This window comes from Leptopilina heterotoma, unplaced genomic scaffold (genome assembly GCF_015476425.1).
Source record: "Leptopilina heterotoma isolate Lh14 unplaced genomic scaffold, ASM1547642v1 Lhet_54, whole genome shotgun sequence".
NCBI classification, from domain to species: domain Eukaryota; kingdom Metazoa; phylum Arthropoda; class Insecta; order Hymenoptera; family Figitidae; genus Leptopilina; species Leptopilina heterotoma.
In genome coordinates this window covers 6,156,402-6,171,181 of record NW_025111118.1, presented here as the reverse complement: position 1 = coordinate 6,171,181, position 14,780 = coordinate 6,156,402, and the positions used below count along the sequence as shown (strand labels likewise).

At 26.5% G+C, this 14,780-nt stretch overlaps 2 protein-coding genes across 4 annotated transcripts; both read right to left on the bottom strand.

Annotated features, from left to right (window-relative positions):
• Window positions 1–128: 128 nt before the first annotated feature.
• LOC122508363 lies at window positions 129–4,821 on the bottom strand. Its single transcript, XM_043621656.1, has 10 exons — window positions 4,525–4,821; window positions 3,631–3,913; window positions 3,254–3,351; window positions 2,599–2,865; window positions 2,220–2,392; window positions 1,729–1,808; window positions 1,253–1,479; window positions 832–951; window positions 662–737; window positions 129–601 (listed from the first exon to the last, which is right to left on the bottom strand). The coding sequence occupies exons 2-10, from the start codon at window positions 3,908–3,910 to the stop codon at window positions 534–536; spliced, it is 1,389 nt and encodes a 462-aa protein (XP_043477591.1). The 5' UTR covers window positions 3,911–3,913; window positions 4,525–4,821; the 3' UTR covers window positions 129–533.
• Window positions 4,822–5,175: 354 nt separating this feature from the next.
• On the bottom strand, window positions 5,176–14,544 carry LOC122508362 (eukaryotic translation initiation factor 4 gamma 3-like). 3 transcript variants are annotated; one of them, XM_043621653.1, is made up of 16 exons: window positions 14,347–14,544; window positions 13,004–13,326; window positions 12,476–12,688; window positions 12,097–12,324; window positions 11,676–11,937; window positions 11,304–11,401; window positions 10,679–10,895; window positions 10,181–10,416; window positions 9,602–9,774; window positions 9,170–9,205; window positions 7,732–7,775; window positions 7,253–7,482; window positions 6,793–6,909; window positions 6,632–6,707; window positions 6,121–6,270; window positions 5,176–5,981 (listed from the first exon to the last, which is right to left on the bottom strand). In XM_043621653.1, the coding sequence occupies exons 2-16, from the start codon at window positions 13,259–13,261 to the stop codon at window positions 5,782–5,784; spliced, it is 2,538 nt and encodes an 845-aa protein (XP_043477588.1). In that variant the 5' UTR covers window positions 13,262–13,326; window positions 14,347–14,544; the 3' UTR covers window positions 5,176–5,781. The 3 variants fall into 3 exon arrangements, with proteins under 3 accessions (XP_043477588.1, XP_043477590.1, XP_043477589.1); XM_043621655.1 differs by having other exon boundaries at window positions 7,732–7,787; window positions 9,188–9,205; XM_043621654.1 differs by having other exon boundaries at window positions 7,732–7,795; window positions 9,196–9,205.
• Window positions 14,545–14,780: the final 236 nt, after the last annotated feature.

The following is a 14,780-nucleotide window of genomic DNA, read 5'->3' as shown; positions in this document are numbered from 1 at the left end:
TTATCCTCTAAATAAAATACTGTTTTTTTACTATTAATTAATTGATAATTAAAAATATTTTTCAGAATTCATACACAGTGTAGAAAATAATTTTTATATTGAAAAAAGGCAATTAAACTACAATATAATACAATAATATAATAATTTTATTATTAAAATTACAAATTTGTTTTGAACAAATATTGTTTTGTTATAAAATATTTAAGTGAAAAATACTAAAAACAAGACCTCATTTGTGATGAGAACGTAATACAATTTTTTTTCTTTCACATTTATCAACGACTAGTTATCGTTTACTATATTTAAAGTTTTAAACAATTTTCACTTATTCTTTTTGGTTTTTATTAACTCTAATACTTCGATTTAAGGCTGATATTTAGTCTTAAAATATTTTGTCTTCATTAAAATACTGACAATAAAAAAGCACTTGAGCTGTTTCTTCTTCAAAAACTTCTTCGGCTTCCTCCAATGATAGAAAAAGACATGTAAATGCTTTTAAAGCTTCTTCCTTTCTGTCACGTTCAGCTTCATCGTCATTCGTTTCCCACGAGATCAAGGCCATTATCCTCACTCAATTTTTCGAAAATCTTCAAAAGCAGCCCTAGTTGAAAAAACATTATTAGTTAAAAATTGAGAAAGTTTCAAAAATAAAATTACTTACCAGTTGATGCTTCAAAAGTAGCAGCCATGAGAACTCTAACAAATTTTGGGTCAAGAACTTTGTCTGGAACATTATTCTGTAACAGAAAAATAATATTTATATTTTTTTATTATGAATTCAATTTTATATTATCAGAAAAGTTCGAGTGTTATTCATTATAAAATACACACCTTTATCCAAGTTACAACATCATCATCCATTGTCTTACTGCCAGCCTTAATCAATTTTACAAGATCAGCATGAATTTGTTCAAAAGATATAACCTTTTCTTTCACGAGTGCTTGTAATTTCTGTAAAAAAAATATAAATTTTCAATCAAAATTCATGAAAGAAAGAAAAAAATATAATAAATCAGAATTAATATAATTAGGTTAAAATTATATTAAAAAGGTGTCATTTTTGATATTAATAAATAATAATAATAGTAGAGCAGCCATTTGGTTTAATTATTACGTTGTAAATTTTCAACAGTACTTGGTACGATTGGGCTTTAAAGCCCGTGTATTTTGAATAAATAAATAAATAAATAAAAAATTATAACGAAGTGTAAATTAATTATTTTCCAGAAACTTTAAATAGAAAAGCACTTACATAATTCTTGATGATTTCGTCAATATTTTCTCGTTCTCCATTAATAAGATCACTTATTAGAAGTTTACTACTATTCCACTTTTCAACAAGGACTTCTGATCCACAAATTATAGCCATTTTGGAGAATAATTCACCTACTAATTTCCCACTTTGACCTCTACTTCTTAAACTAGCCAAGGTAATGGGCAATTCAGCAAGCGGATGAGTTTCGTCAATCACAAGGTGAACTAAAAAAATGCGAAAAAGAAATTATAAATAAGATTCGATTTTAAAAATTATTAAAATACGTTAATAATTTGCTTTGAAAAGCATCAGCCCTGTTGAGCATTGAAACCAGCATGGAATAATTTTTATGGTCAATATTTGTCATCATAAGAATTAAGTTAATTAATAATTAAATATATAATTAGAATTATGTACGTAAATACATGATTTACAAAAAAAACTTATTAAAAAAAATGAAAAATACAACTTACCAAAAAGGTCGGCGAAGTTAAACAGGATTTTCGGAATACCAATTATTAAATCATCGACTGATTCAAGAACTTCACCAAATCTGAAAAAATTTTACTCGTGAAATCTTTGTCAATTACTAAAAAAAATATAGTTAAGTATTAAAAAATACAATCAGTATCCTTTTGGCTAAAAATTCACAATGAGTATAATATACACATTTATTTTAGAACAATTTTCATCATACATTTTTCCAAAAAATAAATTAAATCAATGGTCTTCTATTTTCTTTTGCTATAAATAATGATTTTTTCCCTTATAAGTATATTATTCTATTTTAAAAAAATTTCTTAATTTTTAAAAAAAACCCACCAAAAGTTGAATTTTAAAACAATTGTCTACAATTAGGATTATAGTAGTTTTTTTTTAATTTTCTAAGAATTTGAATAAAATTTCTAAAATTTTGAGCTTAATTTACAAGTCAAATAAGAGTTGGAGATTTGTAATCACTTACCCTCTTCGGAAATCGTTCAAAGTAATTAATTTTTTGGTGATAAGGAAGGACAATAGTTTTGATACTGATTCACGTGCATTGACAGATTTGCCAAAAATTTCGTTAACTATTTCACGAATCACTGCTGGCAATTGTGAAGTTGGGAAATGTTGTTTAATTTCGAGTACAACATACTGTAAGAAAAAAAAAATTCTTTATTAGAAATCAAATACTAATTTAATAGAAAAATGAAAGAAGCAATAAAATGAAAGTAAAAAATGAAAGAAGAGCTTGAAAAATATTATTTTCGAAAATATTGATTTCCAAATAATTATTTTTTTATTTTTAATGCGATTTTTCTCAGTTAAAAATAAATGAAAAAAACATTTCTATTACTTACATCACCATTGCCCTCGGTGATATATTCCTCGACGAACATATGAACAATTGATCGGAGTTCATCCAATGATTTTTCTGGTTTATTACGTTCTCGTATCAACCTTGGCCGTGAAAGTTGGAGCGGATTACGTTTTTCTTGATCAAACGATGAAATATTTTCTAGGGCTGAACATTTAATTTGCATTTTTGTGGATCCTACAGAAGGAATATTCTTATTCCACATAGTATAAGTATTCCTATTTTCTAATTGAAGATCGTCCATTAAAGGCTGTAACAAAAGAAGAAAACAAAGAATGGTGAAAAATTCGAAATAACTAATCCAAAAAGAAATTATTTCCAAGTAAAATAATTGCATCAGAATTTTTCAAAAATCACGTTTTCATCAGAAACTCCAGTCTGGCATGACAATGAAGTATCATCAGAATACAATTATTAAAATTTATATTAATTGAACCTAAAATTAATTTAATTTAATTTTTATTACGATTAAAAATATAAATTATCAAAAATTTTAAAAAATTATTTAAATTGCTTTCTAATAAAGGAAATAGTTTATTTACTATTTTATTAATAAATTAAATTTACCTATTAATAAAAGAGCTTTTTACGTGACTATAATTTGTTTTTTCAAATATAAAATAAATTGTAATACTTACAGATTTAGTTTTTATTTTCGAAGTATCACAAGAGTATGAAGCTCTCGATCGAACTGGCTGAATCGAACCACCATTTCCGGAAGACCCTGCCATTCCACCTGAAAATATAAATATTTCTTAATAAAGAAAAAATAATTTTTAATAAATAATTTTAAATTTTTATTTTAATTTTTTTTTTAATAAATAATTTTTCTTATAAATATTTCTTTACAACTACGCTGTAAAAACGAATTGCAAATTAATTTTTAATTTTCATTAATTCCGTCAGAATTTTTGTCAACAATCACGTCTAATCAAAAATTCCAGCCTATCATGACATTATATGTATCATCATAAGAATTTAGTTTGTATATTTATATCTGGATTATGGTTCTTACAGGCGAGTTGTGTTTTCGAATCCTTCAACACAACTTCCATGTCGGGAAGATTTTTTGGTTTAATTTGACTGTAAGGATTGTCCTTCAATTGTATAAGAAAATCTCTGCCATAAGTCTTTTTTCCTTCTTGATTAATAGGACTCGATCGATCCTCTTGGGTGACAATTAATTTACGATCAATTTCTGTTTCAATTGTCACCGTATGATCGACAACGTCATTTGGAATTGGCGATTGATTCTCATTTTCCTTAATATCTTCCGTGATCATAATGGAATTCATATCCTGAAAATTTTTCACAATCGTTAATATATTTTTCAAAACAATAATATTAAAAATAAAAATGAGATTATAATTTCTCCTCAATACCTAATTAATTAATATTAAAAGAATATTACTCATGAAGGATTCGCGGTACGCTAATCTTATCTCTGTTAAATTACGAACGAAAACTTATAAACAATAACATTAAAGTCACAAGCGTAACTCAAAATAATTTCTTCTGTATAAGTTCAGTAGTTATTTTTAGCGTATTTAATAATACGAAAAAAAATATTTTAAACTACCCGCACAAACAGTTTGAAACAATATAGCTATGGACTTTGATTTTTTTATAGCCACATAAAATTCTGATCGCTATGCTAACACAATGGGCATTAGAATTTTATGTGTTGTTTTACACTAAAAATTTCCCATGTTTTTAGAAAAGAAATTCTTTTCATTTTAATTATTTCACATGACTTATAATGCTATAAATACAAAAATTCGTATATTAATATTAAAATAACATTGAATGTATATATTGAAAAAGAGACGATTTTCTTGAGTCTAGAGTGGAAATATTTATTCTAATTGATAAATTAATTATTATTCCTTGTAAATAGAATGTAACAAACCTTAATTTTTATGTGTCTCGTTAAAAAATTTAGCAAACGAAGAAGAGTTGCATGTAATATCAACAAAACTGAAGAAGCGAACCAACGCTTCCCTTTTTTTGCCCTAAATCAAAATCTGATAAGCGTAAATTCAGAAAGGTATGTTTAATAAGGATGAATTCAAGTCTTATTCTTAAAAATCATTGAAATTTATGTTAAACACAACATTATCTGTGCAAAAATACACTTTAATAAAATGAACAGAATAACGTTTCTTCACAAAACCTTTAGCACACTGAGCAACACTGAGCCGGCTTGCTTTTGCGCTTCTTTCACTAACCACCAGAAGCGTCAGAGTCAAATGTCCGCGAAAAATTCTAAATTCATTTGTTTTTTTTTTATATTTATAATTAGATGTAGTTTTTTTTATATTATTTTAACTATTTAATATTCAATAGTTCCACAAGAAATTGCAGAATTTTCTAAAGAAGGACGACTCACGACTTCTGCACCCTTTAGAAGGTCTTCGGCCTTACAATAAAAATTAAAAATTTGTCTTCTAATAAAAAAGTGTTTTTTTAATATCAATTAATTGATAATTAAAATTATTTTTGCACAGTATACAAAATAAATAATGTCTATATTGAAAAAAGGCAATTAAAATACCTACAATATAATACAATAATTTTATTATGAAAATTACAAATTTGTTTTCAACAGTATTATAAAATATTTAAGTGAAAAATACTAAAAATAAAAATTTTTCTTTCACATTTATTAACGATTAGTTATTGTTTACTGTATTTAAACAATTTTCACTTTTTCTTTTTGGCTTTTGTTAACTCTAATACTTCGATTTGAGGCTGATCTTTAGTCTTAAAATCTTTTCTCGACTTACAATCTACTGAACGCCTTCAAACACTACTAATATAAATTTTTTAGTACAAAACGAATCCTGGAATTTATTTTTCTAGATATATATTTTCTGTAGGCATACTCTCGCTCTCTGACACAAGAGATTTTCAGTTTCTTTTTAATTAAAAAAGAAACGCATTAAGACCTTGCTTTTTTCATTTTTGTTTTGTTAAACCTTTCCTCTTTAGTTATATTTTTTCGTTTCGCATTATTTAGAAATTCACAAGACTTTTAGCACTTATAAATTGCGAAAAAACGCACTTTCCTGAAAATGTGTTTCACAATATATTCAGAAATAAAGAGTAAAACTCACGTCACATTGGCATTGGGTCAAAAATTCTCCATTTAAAACACTAACAATATTTAACGCACTTGAGCTGACGTTTCTTCTTCAGAAACTTCTTCGGCATCCTTCAATGATGTGAAAAAGCATGTGAGTGCTTTTAAAGCTACTGCCTTTCCTTCACGTTCAGCTGCATCGTCATTCGTTTCCCACGAGATGAAAGACTCAAAGGAAATTACATTGTCCTCACATAATTTATCAAAAATGTTTAAAAGCAGCCCTGTTTGAACAAAAAAACATTATTGGTTAAAATAGTAATAATAATTTACTACTGAGAGTAAATAGAAAAGAAATTCTTTTTTTTTACTTGAACTATATGAAACATATTTTTTAAATATAGAAAATCTAATAAAACTCACCAGGGGGGAATTCTAATTTATTTGCAAATGACTGAGCAGCGAACAGACATTGCAATTCTAATTTTTCATTCGCATCGACGAACCTATGTATCAGCGTTTGCAAACCTTGGAATATTTCAGGCTTGAAGTCGTGTCTTTGTTTATTACAAACTGAAACATGAAAAATTCTCCATTAAAAACTATTTTTACTAAAAATTTTTAATTATCAAAATGAAAATAAACTTTTTTTTCTTTCTTTAACAATCGAAATATAACTGAATAAAAAGAATAGAAAAATAATTGTAATAACAAATTAAAAATTTATTTTAATTATCAAAACGAAAATAAACTTTATTCCTTCCTTAATAATAAAAAAACTGAAAAAAAATAATTTTAATAACCAACAAATAGTAATAAGTGAAAATTATAAAAGTTAAAAATGAAAAATATAGGAACCTGAAGAGTTAAAATATAAAAAATTAAAAGAGTTGCATGGAAGTAAGGCATAAATTGCATAAATATTATTACTAACCAGTGGATACTTCCAAAATGGCAGTCATGAGAACTCGAATAAATTTTGGCTCAAGAACTTTGTCTGAAATATTATTCTGTAACAGAAAAATATTTTTTTATTAGCAAATCAATTCTCTATTATCAAAAAAAGTAAATTGTTATTAATTTCAAAGAACGCACCTTCGCCCAAGTAACAACATCATCAACTATATTATTGCTAGTTTTCATCAATTTTACAAGGTGATCATGAATTTGTTCAAAAGATGTAAACTTCTTTTCTGCTAGTGATTGTAATTTCTGCAAAAAAATAGAAAATATCATTAACAATTCTTACAAAAAAATGAAAAAAGTAATAAACTATTTTTCAATGTCAGTATCCTTTTGGCTAAAAAATGCATACAGGTTAAAACCTTACTTATTTACACAAAAAGTTTTCATCATCAAATAAAAAATAAAAGCAATTAACACCTAATATTAAAATTATTTTATTATTATTATATTTTTTTATATTATAATATATTTATATTATATTTATATTATATTATAAATTTAATAATTTAGAATTAAAATAATTAATTTAAAATGATAACGAAGTGTAAACTAATTAATTTACAGAACATTAAAAAACAAAAGCACTTACGTAATTCTTGATGATTTCATCAATATTTTCTCGTTCTCCATTAATAAGATAACTAATTTGGAGTTTACTTCGAAACCACTTTTCAACAAGGAATTCTGATGGTCCACAAATTGTAGCCATTTTGGAGAATAATTCACCTACTAATTTTCCACTTTGACCTGTACTTCTTAAACTAGCCAAGGTAATAGGCAATTCAGCCAGCGGATGAGTTTCGTCAATCACAAGATTAACTGAAAAATTGCACAAAAGAAAAGAAATTAATAATAAGATTCGTTTTCAAAAATTAGCAAAATATTTTTAATTTGCTTTAAAGCATCAGCCCTGTTGAGCATTGAAACCAGCATGGAATAATTTTTATGGTCAATATTTGTCATCATAATAATTTAGTTAGTTAATAATTAAATATATAATTAGAATTATATACGTAAATACATAATTTACAAAAAGAACTTATTTAGAGAATAAAGAATAAAACATACCCAAAATTTCGGCGAAGTAAGACAGGATTTTCGGAATATCAATTGAACGCCTTGATGCAAGAACCAGACATAGCTCCGAGAAAAGAGTGGGGGGTTGTCCCCTGGCAATAAAATATTTAACTTCAAAATTTTTGAATTTTTAAATTTTATTTTTATAAAGAATAAAAAACTGCATCTTTTTTTCCTTTGAGAAAAAGTTGTAGGATTAATATTTTTTTAATTAAAATTAAAAAACTTGTTTTTTCTCAAATGAATTTTTAATTAAAATTTCATCTTCAACTCGCTGCCAAATCTACAATTTTGCATATTTTTCAATCAAATTTGGAATGTACACACTTTATATTATCCTTTTTGAGCATATATGTTTCAAAAATTTATATGTTTGTTTATAAACAAACTAAAAAATATTTATTAGCCAATGGTAAAATTTCAACACCATAATCTTTGAACGCTTCGTTTATCGAGGAAATTTTGAGCAAATGAAAATTTCCAGTGAAGAAGTTGTTCAAAATAGTATAAAAAAGTTTTCTGGAAATTATTAAATTATCAAAATTGATAGAAAAAATTCTAACAACGTTTAACTTTTCTCGCGCGGCGTACTCTAACGTAACGAACTTCTATATCTGGCGGAGCCAGCCAGGACTGTCTGTTTTTTCATTTCACAGCTTAGAATAATGAAAAAAAACAGTAATATGCTTTTTTCGGAAAACAATATTTTTTCATATCACTCAATATAAGAATAAATAAATTATTATATTAGCGTCAAAAAATATTATTAAAATAATAAATATTAATTATTTTCATTATTCTAAGCTGTGAAATGAAAAAACAAACAGTCCTGGCTGGCTCCGCCAGATATAGAAATTCGTTTCGTTAGAGTCCGCCGCGCGAGAAAAGTTAAACGTTGTTAGAATTTTTTCTATCAATTTTGATAATTTAATAATTTCCAGAAAACTTTTTTATACTATTTTGAACAACTTCTTCACTGGAAGTTTTCATTTGCTCAAAATTTCCTCGATAAACGAAGCGTTCAAAGATTATGGTGTTGAAATTTTACCATTGGCTAATAAATATTTTTTAGTTTGTTTATAAACAAACATATAAATTTTTAAAACATATATGCTCAAAAAGGATAATATAAAGTGTGTCCATTCCAAATTTGATTGAAAAATATGCAAAATTGTAGATTTGACAGCGAGTTGAAGATGAAATTTTAATTAAAAATTCGTTTGAGAAAAAACAAGTTTTTTAATTTTATTTAAAAAAATATTAATTCTACAACTTTTTCTCAAAGGAAAAAAAGATGCAGTTTTTTATTCTTTATAAGAATAAAATTTAAAAATTCAAAAATTTTGAAGTTGAATATTTTATTGCCAGGGGACTACTCCCCACTCTTTTCTCGGAGCTATGTCTGGTTCTTGCATCAAGGCGTTCAATTATTAAATCATCGACTGATTCAAGAACTTCACCAAATCTGAAAAAATTTTACTCGTGAAATCTTTGTCAATTACTAAAAAAATTATAGTTAAGTATTAAAAAATACAATCAGTATCCTTTTGGCTAAAAATTCACAATGAGTATAATATACACATTTCTTATTTTAGAAAAATTTTCATCATACATTTTTCCAAAAAATAAACTAAATCAATGGTCTTCTATTTTCTTTTGCTATAAATAATGATTTTTTCCCTTATAAGTATATTGTTCCATTTTTAAAAAATTTCATAGTTTTTAAAAAAAGAGAGAGAATTGAATTTTAAAACAATTTTCTACCAGTTTTTTTGTACGTTTCTAAACATTTGAATAAAATTAAAAAAATTTTGGGATAAATTTACAATTAAGTGGGAGTTGGAGACTTATAATCGCTTACCCTTTTCGGAAGTCGTTCAAAGTGATTGATTTTTTGGTGATAAGGAAGGACAATAGTTTTGATACTGATTCACGTGCATTGACAGATTTGTCGAGAACTTCGTTAACTATTTCACGAACCACTGCTGGCAATTGTGAAGTTGAGAAATGTTGTTTAATTTCGAGTACAACATACTGTAAGAGAAAAAAATATTCTCAATTAGAAATCAAATACTAATTTAATAGAAAAATGAAAGAAGCAATAAAATGAAAGTAAAAAACTAAAGAAGAGCTTGAAAAATATTATTTTCGAAAATATTTATTTCCAAATATATATTTTTTTATTTTTACTGCGATTTTTCCGAGTTAAAAATGAATGAAATTAAAATTTATAAATTGAGTATTAATTTTCCTGTCTACTTTTTGGTTCACTTTGAACTTTTTAACCCAAAAAATGAGTTTTTTTTCGTGCAAAGTATTGAAAGCAAAAAGAAGGTATTGCATATTCTAGCACACCAATGACTCAAGCATCTCCTTGGAATATCAGAGATGGATCTAAGGAGCGTGCGGAAATAATGAAAAAAACATTTCCATTACTTACTTCACCATTGCCCTCGGTGATATATTCCTCGACGAACATATGAACAATTTTTTGGAGTTCATCAAATGATTTTTCTGGTTTATTACTAATAGAGGTAGGTTGTGGAGCTGGTTTGCTCTGAGGAGGCATTGTGACACTTTGACTTCTTCCACTGTCAAGTGGAGGAATTCCCTCTCTAGTCAAGGAACCACTACTACTTAATTGGTAGCTACTGCCATTTCGCGAACTTCTACCATCTGAAAAATGTCGATCAACAAATCACAAAGTATTCCAGATAGAAAATTAAATTCTATAAATTCATAAACTTTGTCAGTATCCTTTTGGCTATGTCCCATAAACTTCCCTTTGGGAGTTATCGAATAAATAATATATCATCACGAAAATATAAAAAATTGATAATTTTGACAAATTATTTTCCATTATTTATTAACTATTTATTATTATACTTTTTTTTATTTAAAAGAAAAAATATATTTAAGAATATTTCACGTTTCTTACCATAAGCGGATTTGTAGTCAGTTCTGCCACATTCTCGTGGTCCCATCGACTTTGATCCAGAAAGTTGGAGTGGATTACGTTTTTCTTGATCAAACGATGAAATATTTTCTAGGGCTGAAAATTTATTCTGCATCTTTGTGGATCCTACAGAAGGAATATTCTTATTCCACATAGTATAAGTATTCCTATTTCCTAATTGAAGATCGTCCATTAGAGGCTGTAATAAAAGAAGAAAACAAAGAATTGTTAAAAATTTGAAACAACTAATTCAAACAGAAATTTTTTCCAAGTAAAATAATTGCATCAGAATTTTTTAACAATCACGTTTTTATCAGAAACTCCAGTCTGGCATGACAATTAAGTATCATCACAATACAATTATTAAAATTTATTACCAACACTTTAACATTTGATTTATTTATCAACAATTCTAAATTGAAGCTAAAATTAATTTCTACACTCATTTATAAATTTAATTTTCATTACGACTATAAATATGAATTATCAATAAATTAAAAAAAATAATTGCTTTCTGATAGAAGTAGTTTACTTATTTATTAATAAAAGCAAAGGAATTTTTGCAAGACTATTCTTTTTTAAATATAAAATAAATTAAAATACTTACAGGTTTAGTTTTTAGTTTCGAAGTATCACAAGAGTATGAAGCTCTCGATCGAACTGGCTGACTCCAACCACCATCTTCGGAAGACCCTGCCATTCCACCTGAAAATATAAACATTCCATTAACCAAACTATAAAAACAAACTGCAAATTTATCCTTAATTTTTAATAATTCCATCAGAATTTTTTTAAACAATCACCTCTAGTCAGAAACTCCAGTCTGGCATGACATTAAGTATCATCACAACAATTTAGTTTGTATATTTAGAAATTAAACAAAAGTTTTCTTAAATTATTTAATTATAGTAGGAAAAAATTAAAGTAGAAAGAATCGAATTTTAATACCATTAGAATAATTCTATTTGATGATACTTACGATTTCTTCGTCGGTCAACGTTCCGATCATCTTTTCGTGGGGTATTAAGAGGAATATTGAGTTGGGCATCTAATCGTTCGGTTTCTGCCTCTTTTTGAATTTGGTCCATTGTCTTAGGATTACTGTCATCTCTCCTTGGCACCCATTTATTCGCCCTTAAGTCAATTACATCTTGGAGCATAAAACAAACTCTGAAATTAATTTTTCCAGGGCCTTTATCATTTGCGATGCCCTGTATTTGAATAAAATATTCATTCAATTCCTGAAAAAAAGAAAAAAAAACAATTAAAATCCAGAGAACAATGTAAACTGCTCAATTTTTTTAACGTAAACAATTAAAACAAACGGACAAAAAAATAAAAAATAAATGGACACATTTAGATGAAAAACAGAAGGAAATAGAGTGAAATTTTCTACTTACGTCTTTAGATTCCAATCTTTTTCCTACTGTCGTTAACAATATACACAAACATTCCAAATTATTTTCATCACGGAATTGTAATAAATGATTTATACAGAAAAGCATAATATTCTTTTTCAACATTCCTTGTTTAAAAAGTTCTCCAATGAACCTTATGTTACCAACAGACTTCATGCGTATCCTCCTCTCTTCCTCTTCACAGAATAATATTAATTCTTTCTTCTTTTCCTGTAATTTAATAAAAATAACAATATTAATAACAAATAAAATTTTTCTGATTCTATAATTATAAATTCTCTATATTTTCCATAATTAAGATTTCAAGAATTATGTATTCAAGAAACTACTAAATAATAAAGAAACAAGTATTCAAACTTACAGGATCTGTACATTCTTCAATTTCCTTAGCTTTCGTCTCTCTCATATCACCATTGTCGGATTCCTTTTGGAATTCATGTTGACAACGAGTGATAATTAATTTCCTAAAGTTCGCCGTTGTTGAATCAGATGGATCCGTACCGGAAACTTGCATCATGGCAAGTTCCTTACACATAAGTGCGTATTCCGCGGAAAAAATAGGTTCTTTAATTGCCTGCAAATAGAAAACAAAAAAATTAGTCAACAAAAAAAAACACGTAGAAAATTAAGAAAATAAAACAAAATTTAAAATATTCAGAATTTTTTTCAACAATCAGACCTGATCAGAAACTCCAGTCTGGCATGACATTAAAGTATCATCATTTATTTGTTAAATCATTCTTACAATTATAATTAGATTTTTTTCACAATTTTCAAAAAATTCTAGTTTTGTTTTTATTTTTCTTTTTCGAAATTTTTAATTTAATATAAAATATTATTTATATATTTTCAATTTAATTTATATACATAATATTATTGATAATATTACCTTTTCGAAGACAAGATTAATCACACGCTCCATTCTTTCCTTGGTATCAATGTTCAACGCTCTCACTTGACTAACCAATGTGTCGAATTTTTGAAGCGTTAATTTATTGAGCACACTACGAACTTTTTTAGCGAGAGATTCGGTTTTAGCTTCCTCAACATCAATGTCGCTACCCTTTAGTCTTGTCGGTTTCCACGCATTCTCCGCTTCTCGAAGTTTAACTTCTTCTCGTAACGAGGGGGAAATAGGCATCGCCATATTTGGTTTATTTGATGGACTTGGTTTTTCAGAATTGTTTTTCCTATTCAGTCCATCCCTTTTACCTGTAAATAAATCATGATTTGAAATATTACGGAGTGAATATAAATATAATTAAATGTATATGGGGCATTCCACTCCAAGTTGGAAATCATTTTGTTTTTGCATCTTTTGTTAATGAAAATTTTTGTTTTCACACGTAGTTTTTTAATAAAAATATGAAAAAAAATGTTTGTTAAAAATTTACGATAAGATTTAAAAACAACAATTAGACAAGGGTTAAAAATTGTTAATTCAGTACTAGTTTCTTGCAAAAAATTTTGAAGAAAATTGATCAATTCATACCTTGTTAAAAATAAAATTTAAAAAAAAAAAATTTTAAATCTTATCTTATCTTATCGTAATTTTTTAACAAAAATTTTTTTCTTATTTTTATTAAAAACGTCCAATTTGATCAATTTTTGGCATTTCAAAAAAAAAATTTACGTAAAAAACGTAATTTTTCAAAAATCTGTATCTCTTAAATCGTTTTATGAAAAAAATCATGGTAACTCGCATTTCAACAAGCACAGAAAGAAAAGAAAATTTGAAAAAAATTTGAGTTGCAAAACCAAATTGATTTACGATTTGGCGTGGAATGTCCCATATAAATGTAAATAAATATAAATTCGATTGAGTATTGTCGTTAAAGATAAACCGATATATTGTCTGGTTCCAAAATTAATTAAGTAATTAAGTTTCGTTTAGAAAAAACTATATACGTGAGAATATTATTCATGAAGGCTGCATGATACGCTAATCTTATCTCTTTTAGATTACGAGCCAAAAATTATATATAATAACATTTTTAAATTCGCAACCATGACTCAAAATAAGCTTGGATTTTTTTTCTGCAAGAATTCTAAAGTTATTTTTCCATCGCATATTTATTTACAAAAACAAATATTTTGATCTACCCACAGACAGTTGGAAACAATGAATTCATGTATGGAAAAAGGGTAAAAAGACAAATTTCTTGAGTCTAGAGTGAAAATTTATATTATAATAAATTAATTATTGTTCCTTGTAAATAAAATGTAACAAACCTTAATTCTTAGGTGTCTGATGGTTAAAAAAATTGGCAAACGAAGAAGAATTGTAATGTGTTGCCCAAAACAAAATCTGATGAGCAAAAATTCAGAAAGGCATGTTTAATAAAGATGAATTCAAGTTTTATTCTTAAAAATCATTGAAATTTATGTTAAACACAACATTATCTGTGCAAAAATACACTTTAATAAAATTAACAGAATAACTTTTCTTCACAAAACCTTAAGGCGGTGTCAAAGTCGATTGGATTTTTGCATTGAGCTTTAATGGAAAAATCGCATCGACTTTGACACCGCCTTAAGCTAGTGATGGGATATCGATATTAAATATCGGAACATATCGATATCTATGTCACGATAATCGATATTTTAATATCGATATTAACGTTTTGATATATCGTTACCGTTATCGATAAAATTTTTAATATCGA